General features: G+C 48.5%; 1 protein-coding gene across 1 annotated transcript; it reads left to right on the top strand.

Annotated features, from left to right (window-relative positions):
• Positions 1-1,333: 1,333 nt before the first annotated feature.
• On the top strand, positions 1,334-13,294 carry LOC117193412 (ALK tyrosine kinase receptor-like). Its single transcript, XM_033398162.1, has 9 exons — positions 1,334-1,775; positions 5,725-6,885; positions 6,941-7,634; positions 7,952-8,444; positions 8,524-8,711; positions 8,782-8,959; positions 9,026-10,059; positions 11,248-11,455; positions 11,523-13,294. The coding sequence occupies exons 2-9, from the start codon at positions 6,079-6,081 to the stop codon at positions 13,141-13,143; spliced, it is 5,223 nt and encodes a 1,740-aa protein (XP_033254053.1). The 5' UTR covers positions 1,334-1,775; positions 5,725-6,078; the 3' UTR covers positions 13,144-13,294.
• The last annotated feature ends 969 nt before the right edge of the window (positions 13,295-14,263 follow it).

Below are 14,263 nucleotides of genomic sequence, written 5' to 3'. Positions count from 1 at the left end.
AGAGCCATACTGACTAAGTATCGGGTATAACTGTAGAGTTGCGGTGTCCGCAGCAACTCACAACGTTCCCCCTCGTTTTTGCTTATATTTGTAGTGATTGCTGTGTCGCGTCGCCCATTTCCGTTTGTTGTCGTCATTATTTGCATGTTTCATATGGATTTTGCGACTGCCAGCAAATTTATTTCTTATCCCAACATAAGCAAATATTTTCTTGGTCCACGAAAGATGAAGACTAAGTACTATATAACTTTAACAACATATTTACCGATCGGTTGTACTGAGACTTCTCGCAAAAAAAAACCCCGCCATATCCCCTAAGGATCTATCTCTGTCTTCTCTGACCAACTCTCTTGCCCTCCCTCTAAAGTGCAATGTGCTTCCCCTGCACTTCTCCTACTACGAGATGACTTTACATCCTGAAAATGGCACTCAATCGAGCTCTCGCCGAAGATTATTTACTGCTTTCTTTATAGTAAGTATTCGTCAAGGTTGATTTTAAGCAAACAGGAAATTCATTTTTGCCCATATAATTACCCACGTACCTACCTGTCTATCACATGCCTTTGAAGAGAGTGCGCTGGCTTTTAATTACCAATCTAAACGACAAGCAACAGGATGCCACCTCAACAGCAGGCGGAAATATATAGTTTATAAGTGCAGAGGCTTCTCCGGCCTCAGCGGGCTTCTCCCCCAATAGAGAAGAACGTTTCACGGACCGGCTAAAACGGCAGTGGATGGAAGAGAAGCTGATAAGTGCATTAGTATCGCATCCGTTCATGTTCTGATTAGATGAAATTACAAACGCACGCGCCTGGCACCAGGGACCGGATACACCGCCAACCAGGACCCCGGAACCCAGGACTTATCCACAGAGCCGCCGCCCCCGAGAGTAGCAGCTGCAGTGCAAAATTGATAAAGGAAGCGTGGTTCAGGCCAAAACTGACTCACAACCGAGTACTCGTATATCCCACCCCTTGGCTCCTACCCTGCTGCAACGGCTGATGGAGCCAAATTGAATTTCCAGCCGTTTGCATTAATTTCCCAGAGTCCGCATACCACCAGAGTGCGCCAGTGAGCGAAGTCTCTCCTTGGAGCTCACTCTTCCTGTCAGCCCACCGAAGACCAAGCCCACTGAGCAGCAACAGCTTTCGACCCCAGCGAGTGCTGGGGTAAGCGGCGAGTGCTAAGTGGAGGCGGAAGCGAGTGATGGGAATTTCCGAGCCCGTATTCTGTGTCGTGTCTGTATCCTGAACGCAGCTCGATTTCAGCGCAGGATATTCGTTTAAACTCCAGGAGATGGCGATGCCGATGTCGATGCCCGAGCACGATGCCGCTCTGCTCCTCTGCTTCTGATGCTGGCCGGACGATGAGAATTTCCCCATTTTCAGTCTTCGTTTGACGAGCGACGTGCGCGCAAGTATTTAGCGTAAAGACGCGGATGGACGGACCGCCAGAGAAAGAGCAACAAAACAGTACAATAAACCAAGAACAGCCAGAGCCAGAGCAAGAGCACGGGCTTGGAAAAATGTTACAACAACAGCAGCATTCACGGGTGGCAGCATTCAGAAGCAAATGAAAAGCGGAGTGAAAACGTGAACATTTTCCTAGTGTAAAACGTGCAAAGTTTTGACGATTTGATTTTCATTTCGGGCGGATAATTTTTGAGAAACTTGAATTTTGTTCTGCTACAAATTTTCACAGCAGAATTGAAAATTCTCATTCACCTCATCAAAAAACGAAAACGAGAAAAAACGAATAAAAAAGTGTGAGCTATGGTAAATGCAAATAAAATATGAAACCATCGATAGATAAATAGTTGGAAAAGTGCATGCGGAAAATCGGATAAAGAAAGCCATATCAAAGGACATGCAAAATAATACGATATCGGACAAAAATTTGATGGAAAATCTAATGAAAAATTTGTTGAGCTGCAGAGAAAATTTCATTATTCTGCGTGAGTGTGTGTGTGTGGGAGCGTGTGTGTGAGTTCGGTGTGTAGTATCTTTTGTGGCTCGGCTTCTATGTATCTGTGAGATACGCAAAACAATTTGTCTGCGCCATTAGTAGCGAAACGTTCCTCAGCTTTTGCGGAGGCATGTGCCCATGTGTGTGCGCGTCTGTGACTGTATCTGTACGAGTATCTGTGTCTGTGTGTGTGCGTGTGTGTATTCTGCGCAGTCGACAAAACCGAGGCTGCGTTTCGCATTCGATGCTGCCACACAGGACACAGCAGCAGCATCCAAGCAGTGGCAGGACCAACGGCAGCGCAATATTTGCGACGTTGACGCAGCCTGCCTGCCCCACTCGCCTCTGTTGTTGCTGTGGCTGCTGCTGTGGCGGCAGCGGGGGACCCGCCGCATGTGTATCTGCAAAATACAGATACTCGTACATCGTACATACCTCTATCCAACCATCCATGTAATGTACAAGTACAAGTGCATGTGTGTTTGTCCTGCGAAATGTGGCTAAACATTTGCACTTTGATTAAAAAGTTAACGGGAAAAATGCAGGTACTTCCCACCGCACATATTTATTTTTTGGTAAATTTGTGCCCAGATTTTCGATGAAAAAACGAACGAAACGAGCTGGGGAAAGCAAAGTAATTATCCAAGCAAATAAAAGGCACATACATAGTACTCGCTTTCGTAGAAAGATTGAGAGAACTCTGGTTCGGAATCAATTAGGGAGGCATTTTGCCATGTAGGTTTCGGGGAAATTAATTCTGGAAAAGATACAAGCAGCAGAGCAGTTTGATAATTAATGTTTCAGAGTCGACAGGACCCATAGATGCAACTAAAAGAACACTACGATTCTTAAAAAATGGTCAAATTTTCGTGTTTCATGTTTTCCTTGATACTCCTTTCCATTATATACATCATTATAGGTTGATCGAATTTGTTACTCCCTACTCCTTGAGGAAACTACTCTAAAATGTTTCGTTTTCATGTGAAGACTATCTCCAACATTTGTTTGTTGAAAGATGTAGATCGAGTCCTTCTGCTATTCATTTTCTGAAATGACATGCTATTTCTGATACTTCTGACCTCAAAGGTGAAGACACACTAGTAATTCTCCAATTATAACTATATACAAAGTAGAGTGTCCCCACATCTCCGATGATTCCAATCCACTCTTATCCAGCAGCGGAAACACACCACCCGCAGTGAGTGTCACCGTATGTCCCCTCAGTGGGACACTTGTCCGTGTCTTGAACTCCCCGGCTGCTCCACTCGAGTTTTCTTAGCTTCCTTCTCCGGCGGGGGTGGGGGGCTTCCTCCAGCGGGTAGTGTAGTTTGTATTAGTTTTCTCAACTTTTGCCGCTACTCCGCTCCGCTCCGTTCCGTTCCGTTCCGCTGCAGCTGCTTCTGTGTGCCGTTCTGTCGCAGAACTTTCAGCTTCAATTGCCGTTCCGTTCTTTACTCGCTGTGGCTGCGGCCTGAAGACGGGGGGAGTACTAAAAAAACTCTCAAGATACTCGCTGGTTATTCGATTTTTTCGCATTTCTTCTCACGAGGCGTGTTCTATCCATGTGTGTGTGACTGTGTATGTGTGTGCGATTTACAATTCCGCTTTGTTGTTGGTTTCGCCGTTGTACAACTGTGCGACAGCCATTTTGTGTAGCATACTTTGCGTACACACACACACATACAAGCAGTGTCACACAAATACACATACAGACAACTAAGAGAGTTTCCCTTTTTTTTGTCGAGAAGAGAATTTCCCAACTTTTTAGCTAGCCCAATATTAATTTTTTTCCTTTTTTTCGGTGAAGGGGGAGGAAGGGCATCACTTGGCCAAAATAATAGACTAGAAAATGCGAAAAAGCGAAAGGCAAACAACAAGAAGAGGGAAAAGGCAGACTCCATCTCTTTCGCCCTCTCTCTCTCTCGCTTTAGCTACTTCCTACCACAGCTTTCAGCCATCTTTCTCTCTCTATCTTTCTCTCATTCTTTCGGTAGTCGTCTATGCCCAAGTCTAGTATCCACAAAAAACAAGAAAACAGGCAAACGAGACGAGAAAAGAGCTAAAGAAGAAAGCGAATTCTGAAAAAATCAAATACAATAAATGCAGTTGTCATTCGGCAGGCGAACATACATAAATCCCAAAGAGAAAATGCGAAAAAATACTTGGGGACATAAGAGATTATCTGTGAGATATGGATTGTGTCTTGTGTGTGTCCGAGTATATACATATATTCATATAGGGATCTGTATATGTAGGGGTTATTGTGGCCAGGCGAAATTTTAAAAGTGATTTTGTACGACGCCCATGTACGACATCCATCTAAAAGACCACAAAAATATTATTAATATATCCATTGAAATACATCTTTTTCCAGAAATAAGTATTCTAAAAAATATTGCCTATATGTACATCTATATAAATATTGAATATGAATGACAAATTGAAAGAATTTAAAGAAATTTAAAATTTTTAAAGAATTAAATCACTAAGAATTTTTTTGGAGCTAAAAAGTAGTTTTACATCTCTTATTTCAGCTTAATCCGAAGCTCCTATTATTATTCTTAGGCAGAAACTGAGTACCCATCAGACCATATACATGAATCCCAGTTGAAGTTTATTTCTTTTCTGTTTCATAGATTCAATATAAATTCGCATTGAAACTACTCCGTACTCTGCACTACAATTATATGCTTTTCATGGAAAACTACCAGTGCGCGAATCTTCAAATTAATTTTATTGCACTTCATGGGAAATAACTTTTATATTCATGAAGTTGATATAAAATTTGTTTTCCATATATTGTTTAGAAGGAAGGACTTTTCTGCTTGATTATCTTACTCCTGGGGAATTCTGGGAAGTGAAATAATCCGATTGTGTGGCTGGTTTTCTGCGAAATTTCATCAGCCAAAAACTACCATCGATGACAGCTCTTTCGTGATAGCTCCTGCAGCACACACCTCATGTTATTGATGCAAATTCGATTCAAGGTATCTTTCTGGGAAAAAACTGGAATTGGTTGGTATTAAATTATTTCCATATCAATTCCTGCTTTGATTCCATAGAAGAGCCCATACCGTGAAATTTCCAAGCTAATGTTTCTTGTTAATGCACCTTTCGATGCACATCTGATTCGAGGAATCTGATTCAGATGCCTCGACAATTAAGGACTCACTGCACATGGAATTCCCGAGCATGCCCCCAGCCATTGTGATTATGCTTCTGGCCTTTCCAATTAGTCCCAACAGTTGACCCGAATTCCCGAGCCTTTTCCGTATCCGTATTGCATTTCAAAAAACCTGAACAGCAATAATTGAAAAGAGCAGTCGGCCTGCATCAACAGCAATTCTATTGCTGTTGGTGCTGCTGCTGCCTCTGCTGTTGGCCAGATGTCAGGCAATCTGAAAGCTGTCATCGATTTTAGCCCTTGGCTGGGGGTGGATTCGAGTGGTATGTGGTCGGTGGTAGGGGCCGTGTATAGGGCCTTTTGTATGTGCCTAATACACGTTCTCTAATAAACGAAACTTTATGGCAGTTTCGGAAGCTCCTGGCTGCTTTCCGGGGGCAGCTGTTTCCTGGAATTTGACGTGAGTCTGAAGGTCTGGGGAATGCATTCGTGAAAATTATATATAGGGGAGTGTATGCATCTAAAATATACAATTATTGAAGGTCATTACGTGGGTAGAATTGTCTGCTGAAAGATCAAATACCATTTATCTCATTAATCACAGCTCACAGTTATTGTATTCCTATTAATTACAGATTTTCCCGGAAGTCACAACTCATCATCCACATCACTTGTAGGGGAGCCACAACCAACAACAACACACGGATAAGTGCCACAGCAATGTGTTGCTTGCATTTGAAGAACTTTAAATGCGGCCATCCGCGCTCATTGAAATCCACGAAAAGTTAAAAACAGATCCATCGAACAGAGTCCGGCCAGGATCCAGCCCAGATACACTCACCCCACACTCACTCTCAATCACTCAATAGAGGACTCTCGCTTCACACAGCGCCCTACTCTCCACCCACAAGAAACAGCCCCCTCCAGTAGGCGGAAACTGACACGGACACGGTCAGAGTGGGATTTGGGGGATCTGGGATCCGATTAGGATGCCCCGGCTAAAGCAACAGGGTTGGGCCTGGCTGCTGCTGGTACTGACCATTTGGGTGGGCGTGGGCCCGGGTCCGGGTCCGGGTCCAGCTCTCGCCCAACGACCACTGCTCGCCAACCACACCTTCAACGCACTGTCCAACTACAACAACAACAACTGGGGGCCGGGCGGCAAGCAGCTGCGGAATGGGAGGGTGCACGAACAGCCCCTACCTCTGCCACAGCCACAGCCCACGGTGACGGGAATCTACGATGATTACGAGGGGGAGGCTGGCTCTCGACCACCACCGGCTGGCGGGCGACGGGAGACGCGACGCCGCCAAAATCTTGCCCGACGAGGCATGGAGTCACTGCGCAAGGAGCTGATGAAGGCATCGGTGGGTGGTCCCGGTGGGGGCCTCTCCGGCAGCAGTGCCGGATATCCCTCCTACTCCGGTACTTCTTCGATAGGCCGCATTGACGGCCTCGGTCTGGGTATGGGCTCCGCGGATCGCTATGGGGAGCAGCTGCGTCAGCCGAGCGGAGCAGCAGCCATGACAGCCGGACCCGTGGTGGGACCTTACTCCACCCGCTTTCCCCTGCTGTACGCTGGCGTGGACGAGCAGCAGCCGAAGCGTATGTACTCGCGCAAGAACTCCATCAGCGAGCTCTACAAACTGAAGAAGAGCCTCAACCAGGCGGACGAGCCCGCTGGCGGAGTCACCCATGGCAACTTTGAAGGCGATCCCGTGGTCAGCCCCCAGGGGGTGCCCGTGGATCTGATACAAGAGATCAAGGATCGCATCAGGGACACGGAACCCAATGCGGTACGAATCTAAAGCTTCTTATTCTCCGGATTCTCTAATTGCCTTTTCCGTTTAGAACACATATTCAACCCACACGGAGTCCACTCCATCCTCGGAGTACGAGTACGAGCTGGGGGTGAAGTGCAACTTGGAGACGCCCTGCAGCTGGTCCTGGGTGGACTACCCGGACGGCTTCCAGGTGATGACCGGCACGGAGCTGGCCAAGCGGAACATGACGGGTCTCCTACCAGGACCAGTGGCCGACAGCATCGACGACGCCAACGGACACTTTCTGTACGCCCGCGTTCAGCCCAGCACAAAGCCCCTGAATCTCACTTCTCCGGAGTTCAGCACTACCATGGAGAAGTGCTTCCTGGAGGTGTACATGCACCAGAGCGATATGAGCCACGGCCTGTCCCGCGTGGTGGTTGAGCCGCTCCACACGCAGGAGAGCAGCTGGGTGCCGGCCGAGATCCAGGGCGACAACTTTCGCACGTGGACGCGCAAGGTGTATCGCCTGGGGCGCATCTCCCGCGACTTCCGCATAGTGTTCGAGATCGTGCCGGACTTGAAGGCCGGCCAGAAGGGTCATGTGGCGTTGGACAATCTGCGGATGGTGAACTGCTATCCAGAGGGCACCAAGTCGGAGAAATGCAGTACGTCGCAGGTCAAGTGCACAAACAACAGAGTGCCCGTTTGCATCGATCTGCCACGCGTCTGTGACATTACACGTGACTGCGACGAAGCGGAAGACGAGCATCAGTCATGCGGTGAGCGAAAAACACTTTGGAGAACACTTTATTCGGATAGGATTGGTTCGATCTTTATCAATACAGTAACCATACAGTAAATATATGTATTACCGCATAAAAGCGAAACGTCCGCACAGCACAGAACACAATATGTTCTCGTGTTGAGGGTTTACCCTATTTGAATGTATGCGTGCACACATATGCATCACGCATTTTAGCTAAGCCAGATCTTCTCTCAAAATATCCGAAAAATACTCAATAATAATGATCGTAATCACCACAGATGATCCTACATAGATCCCAAGTCACCTTTTGCTTCCCGATTTCTTTCACAGACAAAATACCTTATGGCGGTCGCTGCGATTTCGAGGAGGACTGGTGCGGCTGGCGCGACTCGGTCAAGACCACTCTCACCTGGTCGCGCCACACGGGCTCGTCGCCCACTCACGACACGGGGCCTGATGGGGATCATACCCTGCAGCACTTGTTAAACAACACCAGCGGCTACTATATGCTGGTCAACATGAATCAGCACATGAACGATACGGAGAAGAACTCGATAATCGGCTTTGCCAGCAATGCCATCATGCTGAGCAAGACGTTCAATCCGCCGCCATCGGTGCACGGAAATCCGGACTCCCCGTACCGGAACTCCTGTGTCGTGCGGTTCTTCATCCATCAGTTCGGCAAGAATCCCGGCAGCATAAACCTCTCCGTGGTGGAGATGAAGGAGAAGGAGAACATAACCACCACGCTCTGGTGGAGCACCAAAAACCAGGGCAGCGATTGGCTGAGAGCCGAGTACGTCCTGCCCAATATTACGTCCAAGTAAGAGAGAAGGGGAGAGAGAGAGAGAGAAATAGCTTATTAATGGGATATTGATTAACCTTATTTTCATCTTTCGCAGATACTATCTTCAGTTTGAGGCCCGCATGGGCATGAGAATCTACTCGGATGTGGCCGTGGATGACTTTTCCCTGAGCCCCGAGTGCTTTGGCCTCAACATTCCCGAGGAGCACCTCAATGGCTACAACTATTGGGATGTGCGACAGAACCTCAAGAGACCCACCTACCGAGACTTTGAATATACCAATTGTAAGTGTAAATCTTAGCCTCAGTGGGGGGAACCAGGAACGGTGATTAAATCTTCATTCTCCTTCCTCAGACCTGGAGCTAACCAGCTGCGATACTCGGGGCATGATAGGGCCTACTCAATCGCAGTGCGAGAGCGCCTACAAGGAGCAGCACAAGACCCACATTCTGCGAGAGGTGCATGTGGTCGAGGATCAGAGCAGCTACAAGGGCATGCAGAAGTGGAAGGTGCCCAACGAGGGGCACTACACGTAAGAACCGATCTTCAACCGATCTCCCTAAAACAATAATGCAATCCTTCCTCCATTTCCGTCCAGAATCATTGCCAAGGGAGCCAGTGGAGGACTCGGATCGGGTGGCGTGGGCAGTTCTCGCGGATCTGTTGCCGTGGCTGTGCTGGAGCTGCACAAGAACGAGGAGCTCTACTTTCTGATTGGCCAGCAAGGCGAGAACGCCTGCATCAAGTCCATGGGCGCGCTGAAGGAGGCCGGCTGTGGCACTGACCACGACCTGGATCTTGCACAGTACAACTTCCGATCCAAACAGGACATGGTCAAGAACATTTACATCGAGAACGGCGCCGGTGGTGGTGGCGGTGGGTCCTTTGTCTTCCTGTTGAATCAGGCCAAGAATGAGGCTGTGCCGCTTCTGGTGGCTGGCGGAGGGGGAGGCCTGGGCATTGGCCAGTACATAGACGAGGACTTCCAGCACGGCCAGAAGGCGAAGCCGCTGCAGGCGCCGGAGAGTGGACAGATCAATGGCGAGCCGCTGAACAAGAAGACAGCCGGACCAGGAGGCGGCTGGCGGGCCAAGGAGGATCAGGCTCTGAGTTCCACCAATGGGGCTGCCCTACTGCAAGGCGGTCGCGGCGGACACTCCTGCTATGTAGAGCTGGCTGACAATGGCACCACTGTCCATCGCCATGGCCAGGGCGGATTCGGAGGCGGTGGAGGTGGCTGCAACACGGGCGGAGGAGGCGGCGGCTATGCCGGCGGCGATGTTTACCTGAACGAGTCAAACGGTGAGGGCGGTAGCTCGTACATAAGCGCCTCCCGCAGCCTGCGGGAGATTGGTGACGTGTATGCGGGGGCCAGTAGTGGCCCGGGATCCGTCATCATCATACCGGCAATCGAGGGCTGTGGCTGCGACTACCGATGCGTGGCCATGGACGAGTTCCGGTCGAAGGTGCGCTGCATATGTCCGGACGGCTGGAGCCTGAAAAAGGACAACAACACGGCCTGCGAGATCCGCGAGGAGGCGGGCAAGTCCTCCTTCCAACACCTGGTCTCCATCCTGATATTTTCATTGGCAGTGCTCTTTCTCTGCATAGCGGCCCTCATCTTTATGCTATGTAAGTGTGGAGTCGAGTCGGGAGAATCAAGTACTAACGAGGGGGAACGTTGTGAGTTGCTGCGGACACCGCAAATCTACGGTTATACCCGATACCAAGTCAGTATAACTCTCCTCCGGCAGACGCCGCTAATATTAAACGACACGACAAAGAGTGCGTGCGAGAGAGACAGAAAATCAGTCTGAGCGTCACGTCGGGTAGCTGCGTAGCCACTGCAAATTGATTTGTTCCTATTGGCTATACAAATTATCTGATCTGATCCAGATTCAGCAGTCTGATAGATATGGTCATTATCTATGATTCTGCGTTTTTAGTTTTCTCGAATGTGCAATATTGTGAATGCAACAGATTTTCGTCCTTTGTGTGGGCAGAAGAGGGTCGGGCGAAATTTTAAGATACACGTTTTATAGTAAGATCTAACTGGAGTGCGAATACCAAATTTGGTTACTCTAGCCTTAATAGTCTCTGAGATTTTTGAATATCCCCAGATTTTCGTCCTTTGCGGGAGCGGAAGGGGGTGTGGCGAAATTTTGAAACAAACTCGTCTCGGTCCGATATATTAGGAGTGTGGATACCAAATTTGGTTGCTCTAGCTTTTGTAGTCTCTGAGATCTAGGCGCTAATGTTTTACTCTATGCAAAGCCACCTATGCTAAATGTGTGTTAGAGAGAGACAGGGCGAGAAAAAATGAAATTGTTTTCTTGATGCTGGCTATAATAATAATACGATCCAATTCAAATTCCGCAGTCTTAAAGATATGGTCATTCTCTACAATTCTACGTTTTTGGTTTTCTCATATCTTTAAAATTGTGGATGCCACAGATTTTCGTCCTTTGTGGGGGCGGAAGTGGGCGGGGTGAAGTTTTGAAATATTTTTGTAGCAGTGACATATCACAGAAGTCTGGATCCAAAACATAGTTGCTCTAGATCTTATAGTCTTTGAGCATTAGGCGATGAAGGGGACGGACAGACGGACGGACGGACGGACGGACGGACGGACGGACAGACAGACATGGCTCAATCGACTCGGCTATTGATGCTGATCAAGAATATATATACTTTATGGGGTCGGAAACGATTCCTTCTGGACGTTACACACATCCATTTTCACCACAAATCTAATATACCCCAATACTCATTTTGAGTATCGGGTATAAAAATACTAATTCCTGATTGATACCCTCCTAGACAATCGCTATCAGCGCAAGAAGCAGACCAAGAAGCGCCACAAAATGCTCGTAGAGCAGGACCTGCAGCTGACGAGACTGCGCCACAACATCGACGACTCGAACCTGAACAACTTCAATCCGAACTACGGCTGCGACGCCATCCTCAACGGCCAGATCGATGTGAACAGCCTGCCGCAGGTGGGGCGCGACAGTCTCCAGTTGGTCAAGTTAGTTCCACCACTTCTACCTCCATTTCCAGCCTTGTGCTAATCCCTCCTCCCTTTCTGATTGCAGTGCTCTGGGCAAGGGAGCCTTTGGTGAGGTCTACATGGCTCTGTACCGCCATCGCGATGGTGATGCCGTGGAGATGGGCGTGGCGGTGAAGACCCTGCGCGAGGATCCAAAGCGCGAGAAGGAGGAGGACTTCCTCAAGGAAGCGGCCATCATGGCTAAGTTTAACCACCCTAATATGGTGCACCTGATCGGTGTCTGCTTCGACCGGCAGCCTTACTACATTGTCCTGGAGCTGCTGGCCGGTGGGGATCTGCAGAAGTTCCTGCGCGAGAATCGGAACACACCGGAGAGGCCCTCGCTCCTAACCATGAAGGACCTGCTATTCTGCGCCCTGGACGTGGCCAAGGGCTGTCGCTACATGGAGAGCACGCGGTTCATCCATCGCGACATCGCCGCCCGCAACTGTTTGCTAAGCAGCAAAGGGCCAGGTCGCGTGGTGAAGATTGCGGACTTTGGGATGTCGCGGCACATCTACAGATCGGACTACTACCGGAAGGGCGGCAAGGCGATGCTGCCGATCAAGTGGATGCCCCCGGAGGCCTTTCTCGACGGCATCTTCACCTCCAAGACGGACGTGTGGTCCTTCGGCATCCTGCTGTGGGAGGTGTTCAGCCTGGGGCGCTCCCCGTATCCGGGCCAACACAACACCCAGGTGATGGAGCTCGTGGTACGAGGCGGTCGCCTGGGTACCCCAACCGAATGTCCCATCTCTATATACAAGATCATGGCCGACTGCTGGAACCCGACGCCGGAGGACCGTCCCACATTTACCAGCCTGATGGAACACCTGCCCAGCTGCTCCCAGGATCCGAGCATCATGAACGCGCCGCTACCCAATATCCTGGGATCGACGTACTCCGACCGCGACGACACCATCTTCCGCCCCCCCAATGGCGAAGAGGTCTGCCTGGCCGTACCTGATTACCTGGTCCCGCTTCCCAGCCGTCTCGCCCAGCACTTGCCCAGCGGCTCCGCCTACATCCCGCCCCAGCGCAAGCAGGCGAGCGCCAGCTCGTGCACTCCACCGGCGGTATCCTCGCCAGCGACGCCCCATCCCAAGCCGGTCGTCCTGCATGACCAGCAGTTGGAGACCTCTTTCATCTTGCCCAACTCAAAGAGTGACCAGCCCCTACTGGCCGCTGGAGCGCCCATCACCACCACGGCGCCCATTAGCGTCCCCACCCCACCCAAAGCCGCCTCTCCACTTCTACCCCCAGCAGCGAAACAGAAACCGGCCACCGAGCAAGATGCCGCAGAAGATGTCGTCGATAGTCAAACTCCCGACCATGAGGGGAAGCTTATCAGTCTGGACACGCCGCAACCGACGCCGACGAGTATCACACCGCCACAGTGCTTCGCCTCTCAGCTAGATGGGATCACGCTGGATCCATCGACCCTGGCCAAGAGCCTACCCAATGGCCTACCGCCTGGCAAGCAGTCGTACGCCAATGTCCAGGTAAAGGGCGAGCCGGAACCGAAGGCCATGACCAGTGGCAATGGCAAAGGCGCTGTTGTTAATGGGGAAAGTCCGAATGCTGCCGGGGACCAGGAGCCCCCCTTCACCATCCAGGGCTACGCAGAGCGGTACAAGGACAACAATCATTCCGAAATCAGTTGCTAGACAAAAGGTGTCTCGCCGCCGGCCACAGGGTGAAGCTGTCCGTACCGTACCACGATATCGTACGATCCCGTACGATCCACAATTTGTTTGCGTTTCACGAAACGTATTGCTTGGTCTGATTGATTCAATCGGGGAAATCTTTAACAGAAAACAGAAAACAAATCGAGTGAGAACTTCACAAAAATATTGTATTGCAATTAAAGCGTAAATTTGTATTGTAAGAAAATGGAGAACCGCTGAGGAAACTCCGTGAAAGCAAGTAAAAATACACACATTAATTAGTTGAAAAATTAGTTTAGTTTTGTACCAGACATTAGTTTGCCAAAAAAGAGAGAAAAACAAAAAGGATTTAACATAAATTTGCGAGAGGTTGTATATATCAATTGAGTATAAATTTAGTGCATATATTGTTTGATGTACCCTTAGGTTTTTTTTCCCATCTTTTTAGTTTACCCTTAGTTTCGTTTTAAGCTGATGACTGAAATGCCAAACAATATTCCTAAAATATAACAAAGCGTGACCGAGAGAGAACGAGAAGAAAGAGTTTGATTATTTTTTATACGCAGTCCAGAGGATCGGGATCCAATACAAAGCCAACTCAAAGTAGTTCAAAGTTCAAAGCAGGACACACACCACCCACACTCTCTTATAGTCTTTGATTTCTTTATGATGTTAAGTTTTATCCGAACGAACTTGTAAATACCAAACAAAAACCAACCAACAAAAGCTTCCGTCGTAGCGAATCACGTTTATTGAATGTATTTGTATTTATATTAGATTAAGAGATAAACCAAAACCAAAACCACATAGCGTGTAAACGAGTATTTTTATGAAAATTCAGTTGTATGTTTGAAAAACAGAAAATTAGCATTAACGAGGTAACAACCCCGATCGAGGAGTTGTGCGACCTTTGGTTGTGCAACATGCTCTCAGCACGGCCCTGTATTTGTTCATTATTATAAAATGGTTCTGTTCAAGATTCGAAATTCGAGATTCGAAATTTGAGATTTTGTACATTTAGTTGGAACGTAACAAACAAGCTTTAAATTATATAATTTTTATAAAGATATATAAACAGATATACAAGTGAGGCGACATTATATTAAAAAAAAAAAAAAAA

The sequence above is a fragment of the Drosophila miranda genome (genome assembly GCF_003369915.1).
Source record: "Drosophila miranda strain MSH22 chromosome Y unlocalized genomic scaffold, D.miranda_PacBio2.1 Contig_Y2_pilon, whole genome shotgun sequence".
In the NCBI taxonomy this organism is placed as follows: Eukaryota; Metazoa; Arthropoda; class Insecta; order Diptera; family Drosophilidae; genus Drosophila; species Drosophila miranda.
This window is presented reverse-complemented; position numbering and strand designations above follow the sequence as displayed.